Genomic DNA, 24,932 nt, shown 5'->3' with positions numbered 1-24,932 from the left:
CTCTGTGTTAATGTATTATTATATGTCAAATTCGAGATGAAGTTGCTCATAAGTTTTATAATATATATTGTCGAATATGTATAAAGACGTTATTGTGGTTCTTAGATTTCGTTAAATGTATATATTATCGAAGAAGCTAACATTGTTTATCATGTATTCTCGCAGAATAAAGCAATGGACACAATATCGAGATCCCAAGAATGTGGAAACATATTTTTATCTTTCATATGATTCTATAAACCGATAATCTTGTATTTTTTTCTTTCTATCACTGTTTTATATATGTATAATGTCACCAATTAAATTCTCCATATTTAAACTGAGACTTCTTAATTAGTTATAATTAATCAGGACGTTCTATTGAACCAATATGATTAGACTAGCTAGAATTGGTTTTTCCAAAGGCTAAAATGATTTTTTCATTCAGCTAGCTTGTACAAAACTACTAAAAACATATGCAAATAATTACTGCATATATAAGAATTTAGACAAATAAAGTACGTACGCTCAAGTAAAAAGATCTTGAAATGATCCTAACAGAGATCTTTAGAAGCAAATGTAATAAGCCTGGTGAATGTTAGATTCTCTTCAGAAACTCAATAATTAAGAGGCGACGTCATTGAAATGATGCAACTGGTGATTCTTTTTCTAAAATTTTCAGGATATCTCCCTCCATAAAACGAAGAGAGTGTTGATAGATATTATTTCATTAGGGTTGGAGTAATTGGGTTACCCGACCAGAAAAAGTTGGTGGAGTCCCAGTTTATGGTAGAAGTGTAGAAGAGATATGATGTTAACCTTGTAACCCTTATCAATAGATATATCAAGTGCACTACTTGTTGTGGATCAAAATAGGTTCGATGTTTGTTCCTGAAAATTCTTTGATACCAACATTCATGAGTTATAGTTTTGAGTCTTTTGACCGGTCATCTCTACAATCAATGTCATTTCATTTGTATGTCTTCATTCAAACTTCTAAGTCCTTGTTATGATCACTCATAGAAAAATTAGTATTTTACTAATTTTGGTAGTACATTTTATTTGCAGCATCAAACACGAAGTGGATGAAGTTGGCTCAAATGTAAGCTAGAAGACAAACAAAAAAACTCGATCGTTAACTATAGTTGGTTAACCAAGTTGACCAATTAACTATGGTTTTTTTTGTTTTTTCTTTGTCAACGATAAACTATGGTTAACAACTTAACAACTTGAAGTTCTTTACTAATTATTAATTAGTTACAATAAAGATGAGAACACATTAAACAAATGGGACGAAAACGCGGAGATCCATGCGGACAAGTGACGGATGCGTAGTGTCGCGTTGGTCCACGCGCTGATGAGCTCTGATATCTTCGTCAACTAATACATCAAAATATATATATATATATATATATATATATATTCAAGCTTCTTTGTTAGAAATATTTAGATAGTTACATATCTGATCGACTATGTTTATTGTGTTTACATGAAGAAGATTACCAAAATGTAAAAATAAAGAAACTCTCTATAGTCTATATTACTATATAAAGCTCTCACACGAACAAGAAGAAGTCTATATATATAACAACTGTTTCTTACCTCAAACGATAACTTCGGCATGTATTTTGCAAACAACTTAATCTGATCAATCCTTTCAATTTGTCAAAACGACGAAAATATCAGTTTGAACCAATGTTTTCACCTCCCGCTCGGACCGGCCGGTCCGACCGGTTAACCCGCGACTCGGAGACTTTACTGATTCGGGTATAGTGCTAATAACTGGTAGTAATAAAACCGGCAAAACCCAGAAAAAACCGCTATTAACCCGTAACCCGGTGAACCGGTTGACCCGACCGGTTAGCGGTTCAAAAAAAATATATTTGATTTTTGTAAAAAATATATAGAGATTCACAGTTTCAATTACTTTTAGAATTTTTTATTCGTTTAGAGCTTAGACGGTAACACATGACTCAAGACATAACTCTGGTCTTCAACTTCTTTGTCATCTCTTGAATTTTACGTAAGAACAGTTGGTTATTTTTGAAGATGTTATATTAATGTTATTTATTTTTTTATTTGGATTTAAAAATTTTAATCATTTTATTATTATTATTAAACTTTATACCTTCTTAAAAAATTTAATCATTTTATTATTATTATTAAACTTTATACTTTGTTAAACATGATATTCTTTTTATAATATTTTTAAAAATATTTATTTTATATAAATATATTAAACATATTTTACTCAATTGACCCGTGGTCGAACCCGGTTAACCTGATGACCCGGTGACCCGAGAGCTAGTCCGGTTCACAATCTGGATCGGGTTTCAAAACATTGGTTTGAACTGAGAAAATCAAACTGTTATCTACGCCGACTAATTATTTTATTTTGGTTAAAGTTGTTCGAATACAAAAAAAAAAAAAAAATGTTTTTTAAAAACGTAAAACCATGCAAGCTAAGTTATGATTCTTTTCACCTATTATGTCGAGTTAACTACTATTAAAAAAAATTGAAAGTTTTTTTTCATAAGAAGATTAGCTAACGTTTTCATAAGATTAGTGAACGTAAGTGTGTATAATCCATGTACATATCATATGTTAAATGGAGATTAAAAATAACGGTGCAATAAAATAAAACATATAAACAACGTAACTCGTGATGATTTTTTAAATCAATTGACAAATCTTCTAAGTTTGTCGAATTAACAAACCGACTTAAAGACCAAAAGGCGTAGAGTCGACAAAGTACTTCAATTTATTTACAGTTCACCATCACATAGTGAACACCTAAGACAAGTAAGACTCCGAGTTCCAGTTGCAACTATCATTAGACGAACAAAAGGTCTAAATACTGTAATTTCAATAAAGGAGATAAAATCATATTGTCTTATGTTCTTTGATAATAGGATCGTTTAGCAATATAATAAATTATGAAAGGCACAACGCAATAGTTTATACAACGAATATTTATTTAAGAAAAAATGAGTAGTTATATGGAAAGGGATAGACTCAGCAACGGCGGACAACGTGTGACGGCTTCTTGTGCAAATGTATGATTTATCGATTAATCAGCGGAGCCATTTTAATAATAAATCAAGAAGCCGTCCATTAGTTATAAAATTATAAATTCTCCTCAACTTATATTTAATAATGATCAACTAGTTTTATAATCTTATATGATTCCACCAATCGCTAATCCAATACAAGAGATAACTAATTGCATTGGACTTTGAGAGTTAATTAATTTTTTAAGATCATCTTTTTACAATTAAATACGTTTAAACTATCATATTATAATTTTCTTTTGATAATTGAACAGTCTGGAAGTGCTTTGTTTTGGTCTTGCGACAGACAGTATAATTATAGTATACATGCCGATCACATATATATATATATATATATATATATATATATGATTAAGTAATTTGATGGTGGCCAACTTCGCAAGACCAAAACGTATGGCCACCACCGAACTTTAAGCGAAGTTGCAAGTGTGTTATCTGACCAAATATTTGTTTTTCTACTTTTCTTCTTGTTGTTTCTTTTTTTCCCCCGGATTGAAATGTAAAAAATTGCGAAATTTGAGATAACTCAAGGGTGTCATGTAAAAAGTGAGGTTATCTCAAATCTCGCAAGGGTGTCATGTAAAAAGTGAGGTAACTCAAGGGTATCATGTAAAAAGTAATCAATAATCTCGATCACTCAATGGTGTCATGTAAAAACTAAAAAGTAATCAATAATCTCGATCAACCAATACAAGGATATCGCGGATTGATATCCATATGAGTGTATATATATATATATATATGTGTGTGTGTGTGTGTGTGTTTGCAGCAGGTTTGAGACCATTAAATAATTTATCATACTAGAATATGCGTTAGTTTCTCTAAAGATTGGTCTGATGTTTAGTTAGAGAAATTTAGAATAAGACCGTACGTAATGTGAATAGTCATTAGTTTAATAAATTCCACGGACGCAAGCATCTTAATTATCATACCAACATTTTTGGAATCTTCTCCTGATTTTATGTATAATCCAGCTCAAGATTTTGTACATAAAAATAAAACTGATGTGTTTCTAAAGACTAGACAGACAACGATAATGAGATATTCTCGTTATTGTTATAACTAGCTATACTAATTATCAATGTATTGTAAATGACTTCTTTTTGTCAGCGTACTTTCAACTTGAAAAAAAAACTAGAAGTGAAAGATACTAAGTTAAATTTAATGTGCAATATAAAAAAAGAATGTGTGTCTTTGAAAAGTTTGTACGGTCACATAAATCACTGTTCTAAAATTATAAAAAAGCTTTCATAATCACGAGAGTTTTAATATGGTTTATTTATCATAACTTTAAAATTTTTAAATGGTGGCTAAAAAAATTGTTGTGAGTTAAACATTTATATTTTGTTTTTAATTTCGTTCGTTATGACTACGAGCAATATAATAGTTGGTGTTTAGAATCATTTAAGTTAAATGATATATATAATCTGGACATCAAGGAATAAAATATTATACACCAATACAATAAGGTTTGCTCCTCCACATGATTCTACCGACTACTCGCTTTCATTTGTCGTTTTCTGCAAATTAATTAAGATTAGCTTTTGATTTATTTATTTAATATTTTCTCTGTTAAGATTAGTTTTGAATTATTAAGAAGACATAATCAGTTGACCCAGAACAAAAAAAGAAGAAGACAGAATTATTTAATTTATCCTTCTTCTGTATATCATCGGTTTATTACATAATTAATTAGAGTTTTGGACCAAACTTTGGAGTTCGGATACCAAATTAGTGATTAGAGGTACACTAATTAATGTATTTTAGAAAAACAAAAATAGCAAGAGCAAATCGAATTCACCACCTTGCTAGTATTATTTTAATTCGTCCTTGCCAACTATTCTTGTTTGGGTTCTGGAAACTCTGTTTTATACCAGCAAAATATTTTGGATAGCTAGTAATTGTCCATATCAATTCGAACCTAAAAATGTGACAACACACATTTACAAGCTCTCTAATATTTGAATACTAAAATCCATGTTTATGTCTAACAAAAAAAAATTTGCCTAAAAAAGAAGGTTTAATTTTTATATGTTACGTATAATTAGACGCTGTCTTTAAAATATAAATATATTAGAAAATATTATTTTATTTTTAATTGCTAATGATGTTCAATCTATGAATTTAGTTCCCATTTGAGTTCAGAGTTTTTCAGTTTAAGAATAATAGTATACAAAAGAAAAATTTATATAATTAATTATATCTTCGGTTTTTGCTTGATTTCAAGTTTCAAATAAATTTAGGTGCTGTATTAGTTAAGTTCAAAGTTTGGGTACAACTACAATCAAATGAAAATGAAGGCACTGGAAATGCAAGAGCACAAAGCAATACGTAGAGATGCAGGCCCAATGAAAACTACGTGTAAACAACAATGTCAACAAGTGTACAAAAGCATGAACTCTGGCCAATATTAGTGCTCAAACTTTTGTATGGTCCTGCGACCAATATAATCACATAAGGTTGCCCACTAAAAAAAAGTTACTTCTCAAGTAATATATATAGGGATTTTATTATATATATGTACGCCTATAGTATGTAATTTTCTACTGTATGAAGCTCTCTAATTAATTGGAAGAGGTCCTAGCTAATTTCCCTAATCACTATACGACCCCATTCCAAAAAAATACACATAAATCCCACCCCACAACCAGTTAATATCTAGTGTTGATTTAAATCAACTTATCAGTAGCCTCCGATCTGATCCGTTCGACTCTCCGACGTAATCTTCTCCGGTGATCGTGAATTTTCCATAGCCCATGTCCTAATACGACCCCCGAGTATATACCATGCGTCATCATCGGTGCTAGAATATTATCCGTCTTGAAATTTGAAAAAAAGAACATATCAGAACCAGGTAAACCAGATAATTGGTTAATCAACCGGTTTGGGTTTTTAACAACAAAAAATCGTATAGCTCTACCAACTGGAACCAGAGTTATTGCATACCAAACTGAACCAAAACAAAAAACGGTACGGAGATGTTACCTGAACCCATTCAATACCGAGGTAGAGGGCTAAGAGTCCTTCGAGGAGGGGAGAGTAAATCTTCTTCATCTGTCTCTTCTCGTACCAAGCTGATCAAAGCAATGACAAAACATATATATCATACCCAGCGGATCAAATTAATATGATAACCAAACCGTTTTCATGTTCTCCGAACAAAATCTTTCTCACAAAAACATGATCAGAAGAAGAGAACGAGTACCTGACAAAAGCTTCTTGAAATCATCTCGGCGTGACCTTAAAACGGGGGCAACAATGTATGTAGGGTCTGAAAACGAAAACGAGAAATGAGAAAGAACTGAATCAACTAAGAAACTAGATAACTATAACAAGATCAAGACATGATCAAATCCTAACCTTTTGGAGAAGCAGCAAAAAAGTAGAGAGAGCCTGTGAGAGTCGCGGTGATTACAGCTGCAAACGCTTGAGCAAATGGCACAAATGGAGGAAAGACTCCAGTCTAGAAGTCATAATAACAAACAACATATGAACTCCATGAAGATATATATGATCATCTAAATGTAGAAGAAATAATGTAAAGGAGAGATTTTAACTACCAGAGATGCCATGCCTCTAGAATCTGACATCAATTGTGTTCCTTTCAAAAATATATCAGACAGAGCACCCTATCATGAGAATCGGACAATTAATCAGTAATAACTAACTCAATCAAAGTAGTCAATAAAAATATATTCTACTAGGCTAAGTTCTAATGAAACCATACCTGTACAGCAACACGGTAAAAGAGTTCTTCTCCTATCGAACTGGCCGCTACAATGAGTATAAACTGAAGAAAACAACCAGAGATTGAAAACCTCAAAACCAAGAATACAATATCAAAGATTTCGAAAAACCAAGAAAATAGCTATAATTTCTCTCACCTGCCATGGAGACATTCCAAAGAAAAAGTTTCGAAGCTCCTCATCTTCCACATCTCTGATGGCCCTAGCGTGCGGTGATAGCTTCACAACTTCATCCTGAGACCAGACAAAAGAGAATTCATCTATAAAACCAATTCTAACAACAGTAGACGTACGTATCAAATGATGATATAGAAAGAGGTTATAACAGTGGATTTAGCTTACATCGAGTATGAAGAGAAGAGCCATGATTGGTGGTGTTGCATAGCCAAGTCCAGCAAGAAGTGCATCAATAGAAATATCAAATCCACCAGATGAGTCAATTCCAGTCACAGAACATATGAATCTTCCTGCTACAGCCATTGCTCCATATATTCCTAATACATTCCAAACTCAACATTTTCAATTTCAATCCAAAACAACAAGAAATTACAATGATCCCACAAAGTCAGATTTCAAGTTTCACATATCTCAGAGCCACAAGAAACTTGTGAATCTACTCACCGATTCCGTAAGTAAGTCTAATGACGGCGCCGATTTTGTCCCAAATCGGGAAATCAACGGTGGTGGAATTAGCAAAGCCACGATCAAGCGTTGTCACCTCCATAGTAGAACCGGCGAATGTTCCTCCTCCGCCACCGACGCCGTCTGTCTTCTCAATCCCTTCGCTGCTTTGTTCGGCGGAAGCTGTAACGCTTCGAGGCTTATCTCCACCATTAAATCTCATTCTCAAATTCCGACTTCTCTCCGGGAAGTCACAGACGCTAGTTGAAGAAGAGCATAATAAGCCTGTCCGCGGAAACGACGGGGAGGTAGCGTAAGAGAGTAACGGAAGCTCCATTGCTTCTTCTTCGTCTTCTTAGCTAATCGGAAACTTAAAACAAACAAAAAAAAACCTTTAGTCGTGATCTCTGACTGGTGAAGATATATAAGTGTGCTTCGTCTTCTTCATTTGCTTTTTCTTTTTCTTCTTCCTCTAACTGCTGCTCGTGTGCTTCGTTTATTTTGGGTTCTTTGAATGTGTATTATACGAGATCTAAAAGCTGGAGAGATAAGGTTTTTTTATGGTCCGTTGGATTTATATCGTACGGTTGAAAGAATATGAGATTAGATGAAGCATATCTATTTAACCAATCAGTATTTGACACGTGTAGATAACATTGGCGGGATCAGAATCTGTTCCCAACCGAGGTAACTGTCGTCTCGTCTCATTATTATTATTTTCATTTAATTTTAATATCTTTAATTAAATAAAATGACTATATTTTTAATAATTTTGGAATTACGTTTTCTTTGTTTCTTTTAGATTTTTTTTTTTTCTAAATCCAATTTCTATAAACGTTTTTTAAAATTATTTTTGAATATATCGAAATCTAGATGTAATCGTTTTAGTATCCACATTTACATTTAAATTTTATTTCTTCATTCATTTTTTTTTAAATATTATTTTTAGCCTAATTTATAAGAAATGCAAAAGAAATGGCAAAATATGTATGAATACTTGAAAATCTTTATTTTTTTTTGGTAAATTTATATTTATAAGGAATATAGTATATGACCATTAGCCATATTTCCCTATATATATATTTGACTGCTGACCACAAAAATATATGCATAATTGCATATACTATTTTTGGTAAAAATATAATAAAAACCAGTGTATCCACATCAATACCTTAAATACTCGTTGACCAGAATTAATATATATTTTTATTTATATTGGCAAGTATGGTAGAGTAACTAGTTGGAGAGCAAAAAAAAATAACTTATCAATGGCAATGGCATTAGATATATTGTTCTGTCTCTCTGTTTATCTGCTGTTTACACAAGGTGCACAAGGAAACATTGACGTGAGTCTCTTTAACTTTCCTTTCTTTGTTCTTTCTTTTAAGATTTTCATTTTATTTTTACAACAGTTCTCTTCTTAAACAAATTTTACAGGATTATGACTGTGTTGATATATACAAACAACCGGCTTTTCAACACCCATTGTTGAAAAATCACAAGATTCAGGTAATATAATCTTATTCTTATTCTTCCATTCCACCATAAATAATTAGATTTTTCATATTGCGTCAGAATTCAGATATTCTATTTATTTTTAAAAGCTATGTTTAAAATTGTATTTTCATACAAAATAAAATTTATACTTTTTTCTAATGATTCAATTTTCAGTTTCAATTTTAAAATTTTCAGATTTGTTATATAATGGCTATTCCTAAATACATTTTGGACAAATATGTCAATTTTAGATTGTATATTATAATGAATAGATGTGGCTAATCAATTAGCTAGCAATGAAAAAAGTAGTTAGAGAAACATTTGTTATGCTAAATCTTACTTTTATTTTGTTACTTGTGATACATATAGGAAACATTCAACTTGGATGGAAATATTGAAAGAAGCAACAAATATAACTCACAAGAGCATTGTCCAAAAGGAACAGTTGCAATTTTAAGACAGGGAAATGAATCTCAGAGCGTTCATTTGAATTCAGACGAGTATTATGGTCAACATGTATATGTCTCCCTCTAATTTTTGTTTTCGAAAAGAGCTACTAAATCTCATTTAGTTATTAAGACTACCAAATTTACAAAATTTATAGTTTGCAAGGATTGAAACCATAATAGATGGAACTATCCATCGAGGAGCCGAAGCAGAAATAAGTATTCACGATTTAAAGTTGCAAAACAATCAATACAGTAAAAGTCAAATATGGTTAGAGAATGGATCTGCAGGTAACCTCAATAGTATACAAGCTGGTTGGGCGGTAAGTTTATACCACCATTTACTTACTAAAGATTACACATTCACAAATATTCATGTGGTTATTAAATTATAAGCATAATTATATGTTTTTTTTGTTTTTTAATTGTAGGTACATCCAAGGTTATACGGTGACAGCGTCACACGATTAACAATATATTGGACAGTAAGTAGTTTTTAGTTAATGGTATTCACATAAGAACAATAACTAGCTTGGAGTAAAAGAGAAGAAATCAAAACAATTTGATGAGCTTTGCTATTTTATTAAGGTAACAAATAATATTATACATAATTTTTTTTCCTTTTCAGGGAGATGGTTATCGAAAAACAGGATGCTACAATACGCAATGTCCTGGATTTGTGGTTGTAAGTCAAAAACTCCTTCTTGGAAAAGGATTTTGGGGGTCATCCATCTATGGTGAAACAAGCCTTACCTTTAACATACAAGTTAATCAGGTATATTTATATTTAGCCTTTATACGAAAAGATTTATATATTTAGTTTCAATGAAATTATCAAACCATACAATTATTTTGACTTTTTGGATACTTGATAAAGTATATTTTGTTTTTTTATTTTTGTTTCATATATATTAGGATCCCAATAGTGGAAACTGGGTACTTCAAATATCTAATGAAGTGATTGGTTATTGGCCTAAAGAATTATTTACTTACTTAAACAAAGGAGCTTCTCTAGTAAGCTATGGAGGAAATACTTATTTATCTCCCGATGGAATTAGTCCTCCAATGGGAAATGGACATTTTCCGGTTGCAGATTTTAAGAAGACAGCACATTTTAAAAACATTGTGGTTAGAGACTCTAACTATAAAAGAGTTTATGTTGAAGATAAGAAAATAAGACGTTACGCTGATTCTTATAGTTGCTATAGAGTGACATATTGGGGTTATTATAAATCCACTGGTGTGGCATTTTCATTTGGAGGACCAGGTGGAAATTGTGGTATTTGAGGAATTCTATATATGCTATGTATCAACAAAATAATATCAAATACCAAATATGAATTAATTAAAATTAAAAGTGATCATTTTTTTTTAATTAGCCTCATATTTTTATATAAAAAACCTTCATTTCATCCAAACGAGCCTCATCACGTCATCATCGATCATCACCAGGAACCAAACAAGTCTCAATGACGAAAACTCTATCCCGACCCATGACCTCACTAATCCTTTCTTTTCCATTTCCAATGTCGCCTCTTCTTAATCTGCTTCCTTCTCACCTCCTATCCACCGATACTGTTCCACACCATCAGTTAAATCACTGCTTTGATCCATTTTACAACAATACAGACGCGGATGGATAAGTGTGATGGCTCTTACTTGCCGCTCAATTCTGGATCCAGTTTCAGTGATCAACCACCCACTAAAATGGCACCGTTATTTCCTGGTTGCAGTTACAAGCATTGGTTGATCATCATGGACAAGCCATGTGGTGAAAACACGCAAAAATAGCATATGATTGATTGATATGCTCAAACCCTAGCCAAAACTTGTGGCATGTAAGTCCTCCATATGTTATGTTTTTTTGTATTCCTTAACTATTTCATTGTATCGTACTTAAAAGCTGATGCTTCTACACCTAGTTGGATGAAGATTTTCCCGCTGAAAAGGAAGATTTCGTGGTACGTAAAAAAGTAGCAGAAATCTGTAGAGAATGTTGATCATCATGGACAAGCCCTGTGGTGAAAACACGCAAAAATAGCATATGATTGATTGATATGCTCAAACCCTAGCCAAAACTTGTGGCATGTAAGTCCTCCATATGTTATGTTTTTTTGTATTCCTTAACTATTTCATTGTATCGTACTTAAAAGCTGATGCTTCTACACCTAGTTGGATGAAGATTTTCCCGCTGAAAAGGAAGATTTCGTGGTACGTAAAAAAGTAGCAGAAATCTGTAGAGAATGTATATTATGTGTATCAAGGGTAGTTATATACATTAGTAATCCCTAATAACCCTACTTGTATCCCACTATATATAGTTGTAATCTCTCTGTCAATATTATTAAGTTTCACATTCTACATCGTATCAGAGCCACGAATCTAAGACCTAAATACAAAAATTTGTCTATACTTCTCTTCCTTTCTCACCTGTTGCCATGTCTGCCGCTACCAACAACCCGACCCAGCCACCAATGATGGATGCCATCCAATGGCGGATCTACAGACAAAGGGGGTGGGGCACGTGCCCAACTCTCCTTTTTAATAATTGTTCAGCTAGACATTTCAATATTATATATGTTAGTTCATTTGGAAAAGAATGCCTCATCCTAACTTTGAGGAGAAGTGTTCAAATCCTCTCATATGCAATTATTTTCTATTTTATTGTTTTTCCTCCGCATTTTCTTATTTTCTTCCCATGTTTTTCTTGTTGAAGAATTTTTTTTTATTAGTGCCTCAACATGAGCAATGTCACCAAGCTAACGGATAATCATATCATGCATTTAATGCTGCGAGAAAATTCACCGCTAGAGGGTCCCACATATCCGTGTTGGTCTGACTCAAGTGTGCCTTGTGAAAACCCGAGACTTCACAACTTTTTCCCTCTTTCTTAATTATTCCTCAAAATTTCGGTATTTATTTAAATCGTCTCAATAATTTAAGGTGACAAATCCAAAAAAAAATACACTATAGAGTAGCTTTCATATCATATATTTATTTAATTAAATTTTCCTCTCTCGTTTTTTAAGATAGATTTTGTATTTCTTTTCTAAATTCTATTTCATTTAGCTTTTGTTTGAATTCTTGTATAATACATATATGTTATAAATCTAGTTGCATTTGTTTCCATATCCACCTTTTAATTAAATAAAATTGTTTTATAAAAATTAAAACATTTTTAAAAATTCTTAATATTTTAGCCTAAATTATTATCCCTAATAATAAATTCATAAGAAGTAAATAAATAATGTGACAAATATGTTTTGGTAAACAAATCAATATGATTATTTTTAATAAGTTTTGGTGGATTATTTTGGTTATTTTAATATTATTTTAGCAAATATCTTTGTAAATCTTTGAAAATTTTGGTAATTTTTCTTATAAGGGATGTAGTATGGCCATTTAGATATATTCCCCTAAATAGACATTTGATTTCTGACCAAAAAATATATGCATATATTAATTTTGGTCAAGAGATTATAAAACAAGTAGTAATATAGCAGTAGTTTAAAGTGGTTGACTGAATTTGTATTTATACCAGATAGTATCATAGACAATAACTAGAGATAAACTAAAAAAATAATTTATCAATGGCGTTACATCTAGCTCTATGTATCTGTGTTTATCTGTTGTTTACACAAGGCGCACAAGGCAACATTGATGTGAGACTCCTTAATGTATGTTTTTAATTTTGTTACTTTCAAAAATTTTATGTTTTTTTTTTACAATCTTTCTCTTATTTTTTCAACAAATTTTTTAGGAATATGATTGTGTTGATATATACAAACAACCGGCTTTTCAACATCCATTGTTGAAAAATCACAAGATTCAGGTAAGGCAGTAAAATGCTGGTAGATCAAATAACTTAGATCTTATTCTGTTCATTGGAGTCAAAATCGAATAAAAACTCAAATATTTTATTTACTTTTTAAAAAAATATGTTTAAATTGTATGAAGTATTTATGCAAAATAAAGTTTTAAATGTATTTTTTACAATGATTCAATTTTTGGTTTTAATACTATATATTATTATAGTTAAGATGACCATTCCTCAGAACATTTTGGATAAATATTTCATTTTTAATTTATATTATTAGAATGAACAGCTGTGGTCAATCAAACAGCTATGAAAGAAATAGTCCGTGAAACATTTGTTATGCAGAATCTTACTCTTTTTTTTTTTTTGACTTGTGATGGATACAGGAAACATTCAACTTAGATGGAAATATTGAAAGAAGCAACAAATATAGCACACAAGAGCATTGTCCAAAAGGAACAGTTGCAATTTTAAGACAAGGAAACGAATTACAGAGCGTTCGTTTGAATTCAGTCGAGTTTTATGGTCAACATGTATGTCTCGCTCTATTTTTTTTCTTTTCTGAAAGGAGTAATAAAGTCTCATCTAGTTATTAAGACTAACATATATTTTAAAAATTTACAGTATGCAGCAATTGAGACAGTGCTAAATGGAACTATCTATCGAGGAGCTGAAGCAGAAATAAGTATTCATGAATTATTAACGTTGAAAAACGGTCAATACAGTAAAAGTCAAATATGGTTAGAGAATGGACATGCAGGTCAAGTCAATAGTATACAAGCTGGTTGGGCAGTAAGTTTATACCACCATTTACTTACTAAAGATTATGCATCGTATACACAATCATGTGGTTTTTAACATATATGAGTATCTAACTATATGTTTTTATTTATATATATTATAGGTGCATCCAAGATTGTATGGTGACAGTGTCACACGATTAACAATATATTGGACTGTGAGTAGTAGTTTTTAGTTAATCGTAAATCTATTCACATAAGAACTAAAATTAGGTTAGTTAAAAAAAATGAGAAACCAAAACAATTGGATGACCTTTACTAATTTATTTATTTATTTATTTTTAATTTATTTGTAGAGAGATCATTATCAAAAAACAGGGTGCTATAATACACAATGTCCTGGCTTTGTGGTTGTAAGTCGAAAACTCATTCTTGGAAAAGGATTCTGGGGGTCATCCGTCTATGGTCAAAAGAGCCTTACCTTTCGAATGCAAGTTATTCAGGTAAATTATTCTTTAGTCTTTTTTACGATTTTTTTATATTTAGTTTCAAAAGAATTATTAAACCACCCAACTATTTTGATCTCTTAAGTACTTGTTGAAAAATTTTTTTTTTTTTTTTTTTAATTTGTTTCATATGTATTTAGGATGGCTTCACTGGAAATTGGGTACTCAAATTCTTTGATGAAGTGGTTGGTTATTGGCCCAAAAAATTATTTACACACTTAAACAAAGGGGCTTCTCGAATAACATTTGGAGGAAATACTTATTTATCTCCATCTGGAATTAGTCCTCCAATGGGGAACGGACATTTTCCAGTGACTGATATAAAAAAGACAGCATATTTTAAAAACATCTTCCTTATAGATTCGAAATACAAGAAGGTGTATCTTGAGAATAGGGACACAAGACTTGATGCTGGTACTTATAATTGCTATAGGGTAACATATTTGAATTACCTTAAATCCACCGGATTGGCCTTCGCGTTTGGAGGACCTGGTGGTACATGTGGTTTTTGATGAACTCTATTAAATTTCTGAATAAAAATAAAGTTATATCTAATTATTTTTGTTTCTTAACAAAGTTCATCAAACGTACAGTAGTAGAAACGATTTCTCAATTTCTCATCTCTCATCCAAACGAGCCTTTATACAGTTTGAAATGATAAGGCCCAATAATAACAAAGTTCAAGCCCAATTAGTTTTACCCCATTACCTTAAACCCAAGTCTCGTCAACGTCGATCATCGCCGGGAACCACACCAGTCAGTCTCAATGGCGAAAACACTATCCCGATCAACGGCCTCACGCGTAGCTAAGCGTTTCTTTTCCACCTCAAATGCCGCCGCTTCTCAATCCCCGCTTCCTTCTCACCTCCTCTCCCGTCGAACCTCACCGACGCTGTTCAACGCCGTCGGGTACATCCCTGCTTTGACCCGTTTCACAACGATACGGACCCGGATGGATAGGTCCGGTGGATCGTCTTCGCCGCTCAAATCCGGATCCAATTTCAGTGATCGACCACCCACGGAAATGGCGCCGCTGTGTCCTGGCTGCGATTACGAGCATTGGCTGATCGTCATGGACAAGCCCGGCGGCGAAAACGCTCAGAAACAGCAAATGATTGATTGCTATGTTCAAAACCTAGCCAAAATTGTCGGCAGGTAAGTCCTTGTCGTGTTCGTTAAGTATTCCTCCTTAGCTACTTCACTGTTATGATACTCAAAATCTGATTCTTGTTTTGGTTTATCAGTGAGGAAGAAGCTAAGAAGAAGATGTACAATGTTTCGTGCGAGAGGTATTTTGGGTTTGGTTGTCAGATCGATGAGGAAACATCAAACAAACTTGAAGGTAATCTTTTGAGACACACTAAGTTTTTTTGTCAGTCACTCGGATGTGTATGGTTCTTTAGAATAGAATCAGATGATGTGATTATGATTGATTGAATTGGCTTTTTTTTTTTTTTTGAGACACTCATCAGGACTTCCTGGTGTTCTGTTCGTGCTTCCGGATTCTTATGTTGATCCAGATTACAAAGATTACGGAGGTAAGTGTATCAACACACTGTTCTGCATTGTCTCAAGTTGTGTGTATTCATTGATCATTTCTTGATGTCCTTTGTCATAATCATCAAGAATTTAAAAGTCTGGTTTTGGCATTGGTATGAGTAGATCTCTTGGAGAAGCATCACTCTTTTAAGTAAAAACTGAAACTTGACTGCATTTTTTTAAGCAAAAACATTTTCTTTGATGATGCATGTATGAAAGATTGATTGAACTTGCGAAGTGCTTCTTTGGTTTATGTACATGAAATTTTTTGTTGGATTCTATCAGCTTAGCTTAGCTCAAAAACTCTTTGCTTAAATGTTATTGCAATTGCAGCTGAGTTGTTTGAGAACGGAGAAGTAGTTCCGCGTCCACCAGAGAGACAGAGGAGGATAGTGGAGTTAACAACTCAAAGAGGATCGGCTAAACCAAAGTACCATGACAGAACCAGAAATGTCCGACGGAGGGAGAACATGCGTTGACTCTTATTCTCAGGGCTCTACTCTAGAGCAATCCTTGCCTTTTGAGCTCATATGCTTTTCTTTTTTCTTTGTTCTTTTAATTTGCTAGACTCTTTAACGAATAATGTATATGATGGTGTTTAGGTGGTGGCGAATGTATCAGTTGTTTTCCAAATAAATCTTATTTTTATTAGGTTGTTACTGATCAATCTTTCTTTTGAAAGAAACGAGCTTGCTTTCTATGATTCTTTGAATACCCCCAAAAATCATATATGTAGTCATGGTAAGTGCAAACTCGGAAAACAAATACCTTTAACTTTGTAAGAAACAATTTTCTATTTGTATGTATCTAAAACTGTCGCATCCAGTATTATGTAAGAAAAAAAGCGAAGTTAACCAAAGCTCAAAGATAACGAACCTCAGTAAATAAGAGGTCAACTGGCCCATTAAGATAGGTAAGCAGCATAGGCAACTGCTGAATCTTGTCCTTCAGGGACGATCGATAACAAGTAAATTTAAAAAATTTCCATTTCTCTAGGTTCGTGATGATTTTTTTTTTTTTTTTACCTTTTTGGCTAGGTTCGTGATGATTTTGAACATTCTTAGGATGAGGTACGATAGGTTGAGGAAGATTATGGAGAACGTCATGATTGTGGAGGTGCTATCAGTTACTAGGGGTGAATGCCTTGAAACAATAGCTTTTTGCGTTGCTTTACCAACCATCCGTTTTGATCTCCTTCTTCGTCGTCTGTTATTGGATCATGTACATCGTTTATATTACTTGGAATGTAGTACAGTCATGTTGGTAAGTTTTTCTTTTTGGGAGTTATTGTCTGGTGGGTTAAATTCCTGTATCTTCGCAACGATTTGCCCTACGGGTTCCAGAACTTCATTAGAAGATTGCCGACCAACGAAGACTTCTTTTGAGACAAATTATCTAGGATCGACTGTGTTCTCAACCGTTGGATATTGTCTCTCTTTGTTTTTAAAGATTTGGACGGTTCATATTTATGTCTGAGAATCTGAGATCTAGGCTTTTAAAACTTAAAAGCTCACTAAATATACTCAAGCGTCATAAAAAAAAAAAAAAATTGATTCTAGACCACTGGTTCTTTACATTACTATCGAACCAAGGACTACTTGCATTGACATACATACAATTCTAATTATTTACACAAAGTAAAGTCATCCAATTAGTAAATTTAGCGTGTCCATGAAGTTAAACCACTCGTTCATGTCCTCCTCGATGTTAGGACTATAGGCATACGCCAGTTTTACTCAACCAGCTGACTCCACAAGTGATTAGATTCTCCATCTACTTCTTAAAATTAAACCGCGCATGCATGGGATATTTCCGGTTAATGAGGATGAGACAATTAATATCATGATTGTGGTTTTTGCTTTTACCTCTTCCGCCTTGTGAAACTCTGTCGAAGTAGCGAGTCTGAAATTAACATTTCGTTTGTTTGAAGGATCTGGGAGGTTAAACTCTGTCAAAGCCAAGCCATCATGCTTGCATGCGTCGAGAAAGAGTACGTTGGAAATCAGACGACCATGCATGCATGATGGTATTCCAGCGTACTAAAGAAAGATGGTAGGGAGTCCAAGGATTTGATCGATGGAAACGGATGATGGCATGCATATTCTACTTCTTTGGTGTGTGTGATGCAAGAGGCAAAAAAGTTATACGTACACCACCAATCGGCGTGTAATAGATAGGACAAATTCTAACTTTAAAAAAGGTCATCCTCAAATTGTTTGAAGATTGAAGGAATTCAAATATAATATTGTTTCAAGTCATAAAACGTATGTAAATTCCGTAAAAGTTTGAATTACTACTTTTGGTAATTTGAGAAAAAAAACAATAATAGACAATATTTGATGAAAATGTTAGAACAATATTAATGTAAATTAAAACAAATATATTTTGAATTTTGGAATGTATATGATATTAAAATTTAATGAGTATGTGTAGGTAGGAGCGATTTTTCGGAGACTGACTTTTAAGTATGTGTAGGTAGGAGCGACGTTTGTGCATAGTATTTTTTAGTTGGTTGCTTGATTTTACAATAGGTAGTTGATCATGCAGTCTCCAATAAGTATGATTCTACTTTGATGATATCATGATCAAAGCAGCGAGCGATTTTTCAGTTCCATGGCCTCAAAAAAAAAATCCAGATCCAAGAGAAGAAGAGGCTTTGCTTTTACCTTGTTCAGCGGGCAACAATGGACCATCACCGAGGCCTTCGTTTTCTTCTCCAGCGATTTCTTTATCGTCCTTACTGTAAAACGGGAAATGAGTAGTCAGGTACACGAAAACACCAAAGGGAACACACAAAAAAACCATGAGAGTACTGAAAATTGAAAATTTACTCTAGATCGTCTTCAGCCGCTTCCCCTTCTTCAACATTCTCATCCGCTTCCTCTTCTTCACCGCTCTCATCCACTACCCTTTCTTCAACAGTTTCCATGACGGCTTCTTCGTCACTACATAAAACCAACGCAAAAAAAAAGATCCAGATCAAAATATTAAAAAAAAAAAAAGTGAAATCAGAAAGAAGAAGAGTCAGTGAAAAATTACGACGAGGACGACGTTGCCTCTTTCTTCAGCGTGGTCTTCGTGAGGGAACTCATTGCTTTGCTTTTCTCGGAAACAAAGACAAAAAAAGCACAAGGTCGAGGAGAGGAAAGGAGTTTGTTAGGCTTTGAATGGTTGGTCCATACACTCTATACCAAACAATGCATACTAATCATTTGGTATGCTCAGCTCCATATTGGAGTATAAAGCATTTTTAAAGAATACCAGAAAAATTCTGATAGATAGTTATATTTTAGTATGAAGTTATTGTTCACTCTATACTAACATGTATTTTATTGTTCTGGGTTTGTTCTGAGGTATGGAATTTACCAAACAAGTGTGTGAATGGTAGAAAATAGCGAACTGGTCCGACTTTAGTCCGGTCTGGAGCATACCAATCAACCATTCAAAGCCTGCCTCCTATCAACCCTTAATTTTTTTGTTTGGAATCCGAAAACCATGCTCTCTGTATTCATTTACAAATTAAATAAACTATATGTTATCTCTTCCCTACACACATACTCATTCAATGTTAATATCATATACATTCCAAAATTCAAAATATTTGTTTTCATTTACATCATATATGTGTATATATATATATATATATATTTTAAACTTGTCCCATTTACTTCATCCAGATATAAGTCTCTAATCTTTTTTTGCGTTTTTTCTATCATTTTCATCAAATATTGTCTATTATTGTGTTTTTTTTTCCTCAATTGACCAAAAGTAATAACTAATTCAAACTTTTACGGAATTTACATACGTTTTGTGACTTCAAACAATATTATATTTGAATTCCTTCAGGCTTCAAACAATTTGAGGGTGACCTTTTTTTTTAAGTGTAGTCATGCATGCTTAATATATAAACAACATGCAATATAATAACCAAATGGATGTCAAATTCATTAATTAGCATATTCAAGATTTGTTGTTCTATCTGTTACACCGATTGGTGTACGTATAGCTTCTTCTTTTTTCTTTTTGTTGCAACACACACGCACCAAAGAAGAAGAATATATATGTATGCCATCATCCATTTCCATCGATCAAATCCTTGGACTCAAGTTTATCCCTACCATCTTCCTTTGGAATATGGAATCTATATATATATATACTTATTAATTAATTAATAAATTGATATTTATGGGTGTCGTCTCATTTCTAACGTACTCTTTCTCGACCATGCATGCAATTCGTTCAAATGTAATATATACTCCATCTGGACTATGTGATCTATATTTGCTTGCTTTAAAGATTTAAATTAGTGTTTTATCTTCTTATCCACTAAGACCATTAATCACTTTTGTACTTATATTATTAATTAGCGTGCGTGTGTGAGAAGAGGAGCTCAAAACGGTATCAGTCTTAAATTCTTTCTTAATTATATGTAACCGACATTGTGCTCTTTAAAGTACGTATGCGTTTGAGGTTTTTTTTTTGGTTTAAGATGCGGTTGAGAAGGTTAGTCATATATATATAGTAGTATTAGTATACTAGTAGAAGGTTTTCCATGATGAATTTTCCCATGTGATTAATTCTCTGGTTGGTTTATTGAGATTCCGTTTTAGAGATTCCATCCATGATGATTATGCATTACCAATTTTTTTGCAGAGTAGTTTTTTTAGTTGGTTGCTTGATTGAGAGTCAGTTTGTCCGTGTTAGAGAGATCCCATGATGATTACGCGTCACCGACTTTGTTTTAGTGCTTTAGTTGCCTGATTGAGAGTCCGACAAAGATTTTATGCTCTGAAATTTCCCCATGCTATGATTATATGCTCTGTTTTATTCTGAGTTGTGCACCGAGTTTTTATTTGGTTGTGATTGACTCGCCGCTATACAGAGCGTGATTGACTCGCCGGACGTGACTAAAACCGACGGCGACGGCGATGAAGGCAACGGAAGAGCGTCATGATGATATATGGTATAAAATAGAAATAATTAATAAAATTTAATATATTTAATAAGTAATTTAATATCTCTAAAAAATATTAATAATTTTTAATAATTTTAAATTAAACGGAAAACAAAATAACAAAATAAGTACTCAAATAAAATTAAATTAAAAATATTAAATTACATTAAAAATAATAAGATTATGGCATTGAATGTCAACAGATTTTTGAACAGTTTTTGGCTTTTGATATTGCAAAATCTACTTTTTAAGCCAGTCAGGATTATAACAAAAATAGATTTTCTGAAAATTAGGAAAATTAGATTTTGGAGTATTTTGGAAATTTCTTCTTAAAATCCAAAAACCACATTTTGTTGGTTTTCAATGTGAATTTATTTTTTATTTTCCTTTTCTTATAAATAATAAATAATTATATATAAAAATTACCATTCAAGTTTTTGCAAAAAACTAAAATCTACACCAGAAATCAAAATTTACAAAAATCAAAAACCAAAATCCAAAAATTAAAAACCAAAATCTAAAACTCAATTAAAAACCAACAACCAGCCTATATGTTTCTCACCAGTAGACAGACTAAAAAAATTAATACTATATCGGTGAGAACTCACAGTGTATGCTCTAATAAGTCTTGTACTATCTTTACTTGAACGTTGGGATCAGGACTCAAGAGTTGACTCTTTTGAGAGCTAATGAGGTTTACGGAGAGATGAAAGACCAAGGTTTTGAACTGGATGTGGTCACTTACTGTATCTTTATTAATGCGCATTGCAAGGCAAATATGTATGTTGATGATGAAGCTGTTAGGATTCTTCAATGAGATGGGAACCCGAGGATTTGTTTGCTCGGAGTTAGTCTGAGCAAAGATTTATTAACCTGAAACAGGATCGATCTAGTCATGGCATCGTGTTTTCCTTTACTTGGTGGTCTTTCCGGTAGGCAAAGCTCTCAAGGGAAGAGGTCAAGTTCAAAGAAAGGCTCACTTACACCATGAAACTCTTTTTTTTTTTTTCCTGTAGGCGAAGATTTAGTCTCCAGAAAATAAAGAAAAAGAAGCAAATTTTCATGTATGTTGTCTACTTATAAAGGCTCATTGATGGGTGCTACCACTCTTCCCTACTGTTCTTTCATTACACGCACAGTGAGGATCATACTGGCTCGTCATAGCTGGCTTTCTCAAGGTTCAGCAGTTGCATAATGCTCATATCACCAATTGTTTCTGCATCTATGGTTATTATCCAAAAAATTCTCACTTGACAATGTTTCTATTGAAAAAAACGAATTACTGTAATAATAAGCAACTGATCATCATGTTTATGCTTAGTAAAAGTAGAGAGATACTTGCTTTGAAATCACCCAAAAATCATATAAACTGACTGAGTTCGTCTGTAGTCTGTGTACAAATTAACCAAAGATAAAACTTATAATGTAACAAACAAAAACAAAGGTAGTCATCATGTCCCAAGATTCCCAACTTTTGACCTATAAAAATCCCAGTGAAAAAAAAAAAACCCTATAAATCTTCACTGCTTCTAAAAAAAAGCTCCTTTAGTGTTTTACGCCTCTACTCTGCTGCGTCTATTCCACTATAGGCTCTGAAGTATAAAGCTTCTTTCATAGTACAGACTAACAACCTAGGGAGACTTGAATACGCATGTTGTGATTTACTTTAAAATTCAATGAATTGAGGAAGAGAGAAAACAGAGCATCTAATAATCACTCCATCTTGGACTTGAAACCGGAAAGAACCCGGATGGAGATAACGGGAACATGGCCCCTGGCGAAGGAGGAGGCAGACCAGGACCTGGACCTGGACCTGCACCGGTTCCAAGACTCCCAGGTTGAGGAATTTGTGAAAATGAGAAGTTTGGGGTGAGTGGTTGAGGATACTGAACTCCTGGTGATAGTAACGGGTAAGGTGATCTGGGAGAGAACATATTCGGGTAACCAGTAGGTGATGGTAGAAGAAACTGGGATGTGGGTGAGTGTAGTGGCCCGAAACCATTATATCGGGGAGAAGGAAATCCACCATACATCTGGTTGAACCTGGGAGACGGTAGAGTTGGGGTGACAGGTACAGGAGCATTGAACCGAGGGGAAGGTAGATTACGAGGCACTGGGCTAGGAACTAAACCCGGTGGTGGTACATACTGGTTAGGTTGAAGTGGCCCCTGCATATTCACTCGAGGTTGCGATCCAGGCATCATATGTGGCTGAGGTTGAGGTTGTGATTGAGGCTGAGGCTGATGGGGCATATATGGCTGATGCTCATATCCTTGGCTATATGGCCGCTGCTCATGACTTGGGACATATGGCTGCTGCTCATGACCCGGAACATATGGCCGCTGCTCATGACCTGGCTGCATTTGGTTACCACTAGGTCCTGGATTCCCAAGTGAGCTTTGAAGATAACGCATATACTCAGAGACAGGAGACTCAGCTGTATTAGACCAAAACTGGTCCCCGTGACCCATCATCATTGGTTGTTGTGTGCCTTGAGGGAAAGGTGGCTGGGGTGGAGGCGGTCTAGCAAACTGCGGATGAGATGGTGGAGGAACCATGGTAGGGAGAGGAACCGCAGGCCGGTTGATCTGCGTTAAAGGAGCTGGTCTAATCCGATGCAACCGAGTATTCTGAGGCTTTGGTGGGTTGTTGTTCTGAGGAGGGCGAGGAAGGCTTTCACGTGCTGGAGAACCAGTTAGCTGCTGAACGATACTTCTAAAGTCGTTTTTGCTTATGTTATAAACCTGAGGCTGGTTTTGAGGTCTCCCAGCGGTGGTGGCGTTGTTGTGAACATTTGAAGCAAAACTCGATTGATGCAGAGGACTCTTTCTTATACTCTTCCCAGTTTTATTCACACCCAAATGATCATTTGGCCTTGGCCTATCCATCTCCACACTCTAAAACTCCAATACTATATATACTACTATCTCAATTCCAATCCTGAAAGTTATAACTAATCACTACCCAACTAATGAGTCCAGAACCGAATCAAAATTCAGCTACAAGTAAGTAGATCCCTCAGTTTCTTGAGCTAACTATATATTCTCCCCTGAACCCACATAAAACCCATGATACTAAGACCAAAAACTCGATCAAACAGTAAAGCAAAATACTCCAAGAATTACAATTCTGACACTCTCTAACCCCCAATTCTATTGTATATCCTCCCACCAAAGACCAGCCCAAAAAGAAAAGGAAGAGATTAAGATGAGAGAGCAAAAAGTAGAGGTCTTTCACCTGAGACTCTAGATCCGAGCTTTACCCATAAGGAGCCCAGAGACTAATTTCAATCAGATCTTTAAAAATACACGATACAGAGAAGAGAATGAGAATCGAAGTGAACCCTAGTTTCTGTTGTTCTGTCAACGAAGAAATGAGACGAAACTAAAGATTCTCTATTTTTTGTTTTTTTTTTCTTTTGTGTCTTTTTCTTATTTATTTTTTGATTTATAAATCGTGTTTTGCCAGACTGGAGAGATATGGAGCTGACGTATTCGTATCATCACACTCATCTCCAGCTTATATATTACATCTTCCCCAAAGTATTTTTCTATGTTTGTCATAGAGCTATTTAGTGGAAAAATGGGAGCAATTAGCAAAATATATATGTGCCTACACTCTTTTCTCAAAAGGTTTATATATCTATCTATATTTGTGATAAGTTTTCCAATTCAAAAAAGAAATATACCAAGGAAACCATTCTTTTCTTTCCTAATTATCCTACTTTTTTTTTTCAATATTTATACCTATTAAACTTATTTAATCAATATAGAAATGTTAATTGAATTAAACTTGTCTCTAAGTCCATCTAGCATCAGATTTTTAAAAATTTTAACTCACAAAAATCTATCGTTCAAAATCTACTGTAGTAAAATAGTATACCCTTCTTTATATGCTTGAATTGGCCGGATCTCCATGTTACTTTAAACATTCTAATAAATCACTTTTTAAATGTTCAAAAATATTTTAAGCTGTAAAATGATTAATATGAATAAGAAATAGTTAATCATAAATAC

General features: G+C 33.6%; 5 protein-coding genes and 1 pseudogene across 10 annotated transcripts; 3 read left to right on the top strand and 3 right to left on the bottom strand.

The window, feature by feature from the left end:
- Positions 1–5,388: 5,388 nt before the first annotated feature.
- On the bottom strand, positions 5,389–8,123 carry LOC104792282 (uncharacterized). The gene is made up of 9 exons (XM_010518399.3): positions 7,418–8,123; positions 7,139–7,290; positions 6,935–7,030; positions 6,778–6,840; positions 6,611–6,679; positions 6,411–6,513; positions 6,256–6,321; positions 6,036–6,124; positions 5,389–5,869 (listed from the first exon to the last, which is right to left on the bottom strand). The coding sequence occupies exons 1-9, from the start codon at positions 7,752–7,754 to the stop codon at positions 5,720–5,722; spliced, it is 1,125 nt and encodes a 374-aa protein (XP_010516701.1). The 5' UTR covers positions 7,755–8,123; the 3' UTR covers positions 5,389–5,719.
- Positions 8,124–8,523: 400 nt separating this feature from the next.
- Positions 8,524–10,717, top strand: LOC104792281 (protein neprosin-like). The gene is made up of 7 exons (XM_010518398.2): positions 8,524–8,763; positions 8,855–8,926; positions 9,284–9,430; positions 9,519–9,683; positions 9,792–9,845; positions 9,989–10,135; positions 10,276–10,717. The coding sequence occupies exons 1-7, from the start codon at positions 8,686–8,688 to the stop codon at positions 10,645–10,647; spliced, it is 1,035 nt and encodes a 344-aa protein (XP_010516700.1). The 5' UTR covers positions 8,524–8,685; the 3' UTR covers positions 10,648–10,717.
- Positions 10,718–12,874: 2,157 nt separating this feature from the next.
- LOC104792280 (protein neprosin-like) lies at positions 12,875–14,978 on the top strand. 2 transcript variants are annotated; one of them, XM_087454463.1, is made up of 7 exons: positions 12,875–13,037; positions 13,121–13,192; positions 13,564–13,710; positions 13,802–13,969; positions 14,082–14,135; positions 14,274–14,420; positions 14,564–14,978. In XM_087454463.1, exons 1-7 carry the CDS (start codon positions 12,951–12,953, stop codon positions 14,933–14,935), a joined length of 1,047 nt encoding a protein of 348 aa, XP_087310589.1. In that variant the 5' UTR covers positions 12,875–12,950; the 3' UTR covers positions 14,936–14,978. The 2 variants fall into 2 exon arrangements, with proteins under 2 accessions (XP_087310589.1, XP_019102097.1); XM_019246552.2 differs by having other exon boundaries at positions 12,888–13,022.
- Positions 14,979–15,131: 153 nt separating this feature from the next.
- On the top strand, positions 15,132–16,599 carry LOC104792279 (multiple organellar RNA editing factor 6, mitochondrial). The gene is made up of 4 exons (XM_010518395.2): positions 15,132–15,578; positions 15,668–15,765; positions 15,896–15,961; positions 16,296–16,599. Exons 1-4 carry the CDS (start codon positions 15,190–15,192, stop codon positions 16,439–16,441), a joined length of 699 nt encoding a protein of 232 aa, XP_010516697.2. The 5' UTR covers positions 15,132–15,189; the 3' UTR covers positions 16,442–16,599.
- Positions 16,600–17,450: 851 nt separating this feature from the next.
- LOC104792278 (uncharacterized) lies at positions 17,451–19,191 on the bottom strand. 4 transcript variants are annotated; one of them, XM_087455621.1, is made up of 5 exons: positions 19,002–19,191; positions 18,794–18,907; positions 18,629–18,702; positions 17,828–17,895; positions 17,451–17,738 (listed from the first exon to the last, which is right to left on the bottom strand). In XM_087455621.1, the coding sequence occupies exons 1-5, from the start codon at positions 19,052–19,054 to the stop codon at positions 17,736–17,738; spliced, it is 312 nt and encodes a 103-aa protein (XP_087311747.1). In that variant the 5' UTR covers positions 19,055–19,191; the 3' UTR covers positions 17,451–17,735. The 4 variants fall into 4 exon arrangements, with proteins under 4 accessions (XP_087311747.1, XP_087311748.1, XP_087311746.1 ...); XM_087455622.1 differs by having other exon boundaries at positions 17,483–17,738; positions 17,828–17,864; XM_087455620.1 differs by having other exon boundaries at positions 17,483–17,895.
- Positions 19,192–22,254: 3,063 nt separating this feature from the next.
- Positions 22,255–24,343, bottom strand: LOC104792277 (protein HAIKU1 pseudogene; annotated as a pseudogene). Its single transcript, XR_015559352.1, has one exon. The product of XR_015559352.1 is annotated as a protein HAIKU1 pseudogene (transcript).
- Positions 24,344–24,932: the final 589 nt, after the last annotated feature.

The sequence above is a fragment of the Camelina sativa genome, chromosome 6 (assembly GCF_030686135.1).
Source record: "Camelina sativa cultivar CO46 ecotype springtype chromosome 6, ASM3068613v1".
NCBI lineage: Eukaryota > Viridiplantae > Streptophyta > Magnoliopsida > Brassicales > Brassicaceae > Camelina > Camelina sativa.
The sequence above is the reverse complement of the archived record's forward strand: the minus strand, read 5'-3'. Positions and strand labels throughout refer to the sequence as shown.

Bases quoted from the DNA above. Each gene is read 5' to 3' on its own strand.
- LOC104792280 (XM_087454463.1), top strand. From the start codon at position 12,951: ATGGCGTTACATCTAGCTCTATGTATCTGTGTTTATCTGTTGTTTACA. The intron at 13,711-13,801 runs GTATGTCTCGCT...AAAAATTTACAG, and splicing joins TCGAGTTTTATGGTCAACAT to TATGCAGCAATTGAGACAGT. The intron at 14,421-14,563 runs GTAAATTATTCT...ATATGTATTTAG, and splicing joins TTCGAATGCAAGTTATTCAG to GATGGCTTCACTGGAAATTG.
- LOC104792281 (XM_010518398.2), top strand. From the start codon at position 8,686: ATGGCAATGGCATTAGATATATTGTTCTGTCTCTCTGTTTATCTGCTG. The intron at 9,684-9,791 runs GTAAGTTTATAC...TTTTAATTGTAG, and splicing joins GTATACAAGCTGGTTGGGCG to GTACATCCAAGGTTATACGG. The intron at 10,136-10,275 runs GTATATTTATAT...CATATATATTAG, and splicing joins TTAACATACAAGTTAATCAG to GATCCCAATAGTGGAAACTG.
- LOC104792282 (XM_010518399.3), bottom strand. From the start codon at position 7,754: ATGGAGCTTCCGTTACTCTCTTACGCTACCTCCCCGTCGTTTCCGCGG. The intron at 7,031-7,138 runs GTAAGCTAAATC...GTCTGGTCTCAG, and splicing joins CTCTTCTCTTCATACTCGAT to GATGAAGTTGTGAAGCTATC. The intron at 6,841-6,934 runs GTGAGAGAAATT...TGTTTTCTTCAG, and splicing joins TTGGAATGTCTCCATGGCAG to TTTATACTCATTGTAGCGGC.
- LOC104792279 (XM_010518395.2), top strand. From the start codon at position 15,190: ATGGCGAAAACACTATCCCGATCAACGGCCTCACGCGTAGCTAAGCGT. The intron at 15,766-15,895 runs GTAATCTTTTGA...GACACTCATCAG, and splicing joins AACATCAAACAAACTTGAAG to GACTTCCTGGTGTTCTGTTC. The intron at 15,962-16,295 runs GTAAGTGTATCA...TTGCAATTGCAG, and splicing joins AGATTACAAAGATTACGGAG to CTGAGTTGTTTGAGAACGGA.
- LOC104792278 (XM_087455620.1), bottom strand. From the start codon at position 19,054: ATGAGTTCCCTCACGAAGACCACGCTGAAGAAAGAGGCAACGTCGTCC. The intron at 18,908-19,001 runs GTAATTTTTCAC...GGTTTTATGTAG, and splicing joins GAGGCAACGTCGTCCTCGTC to TGACGAAGAAGCCGTCATGG. The intron at 17,896-18,628 runs GTAAAAGCAAAG...TTAACCTCCCAG, and splicing joins ATTGTTGCCCGCTGAACAAG to ATCCTTCAAACAAACGAAAT.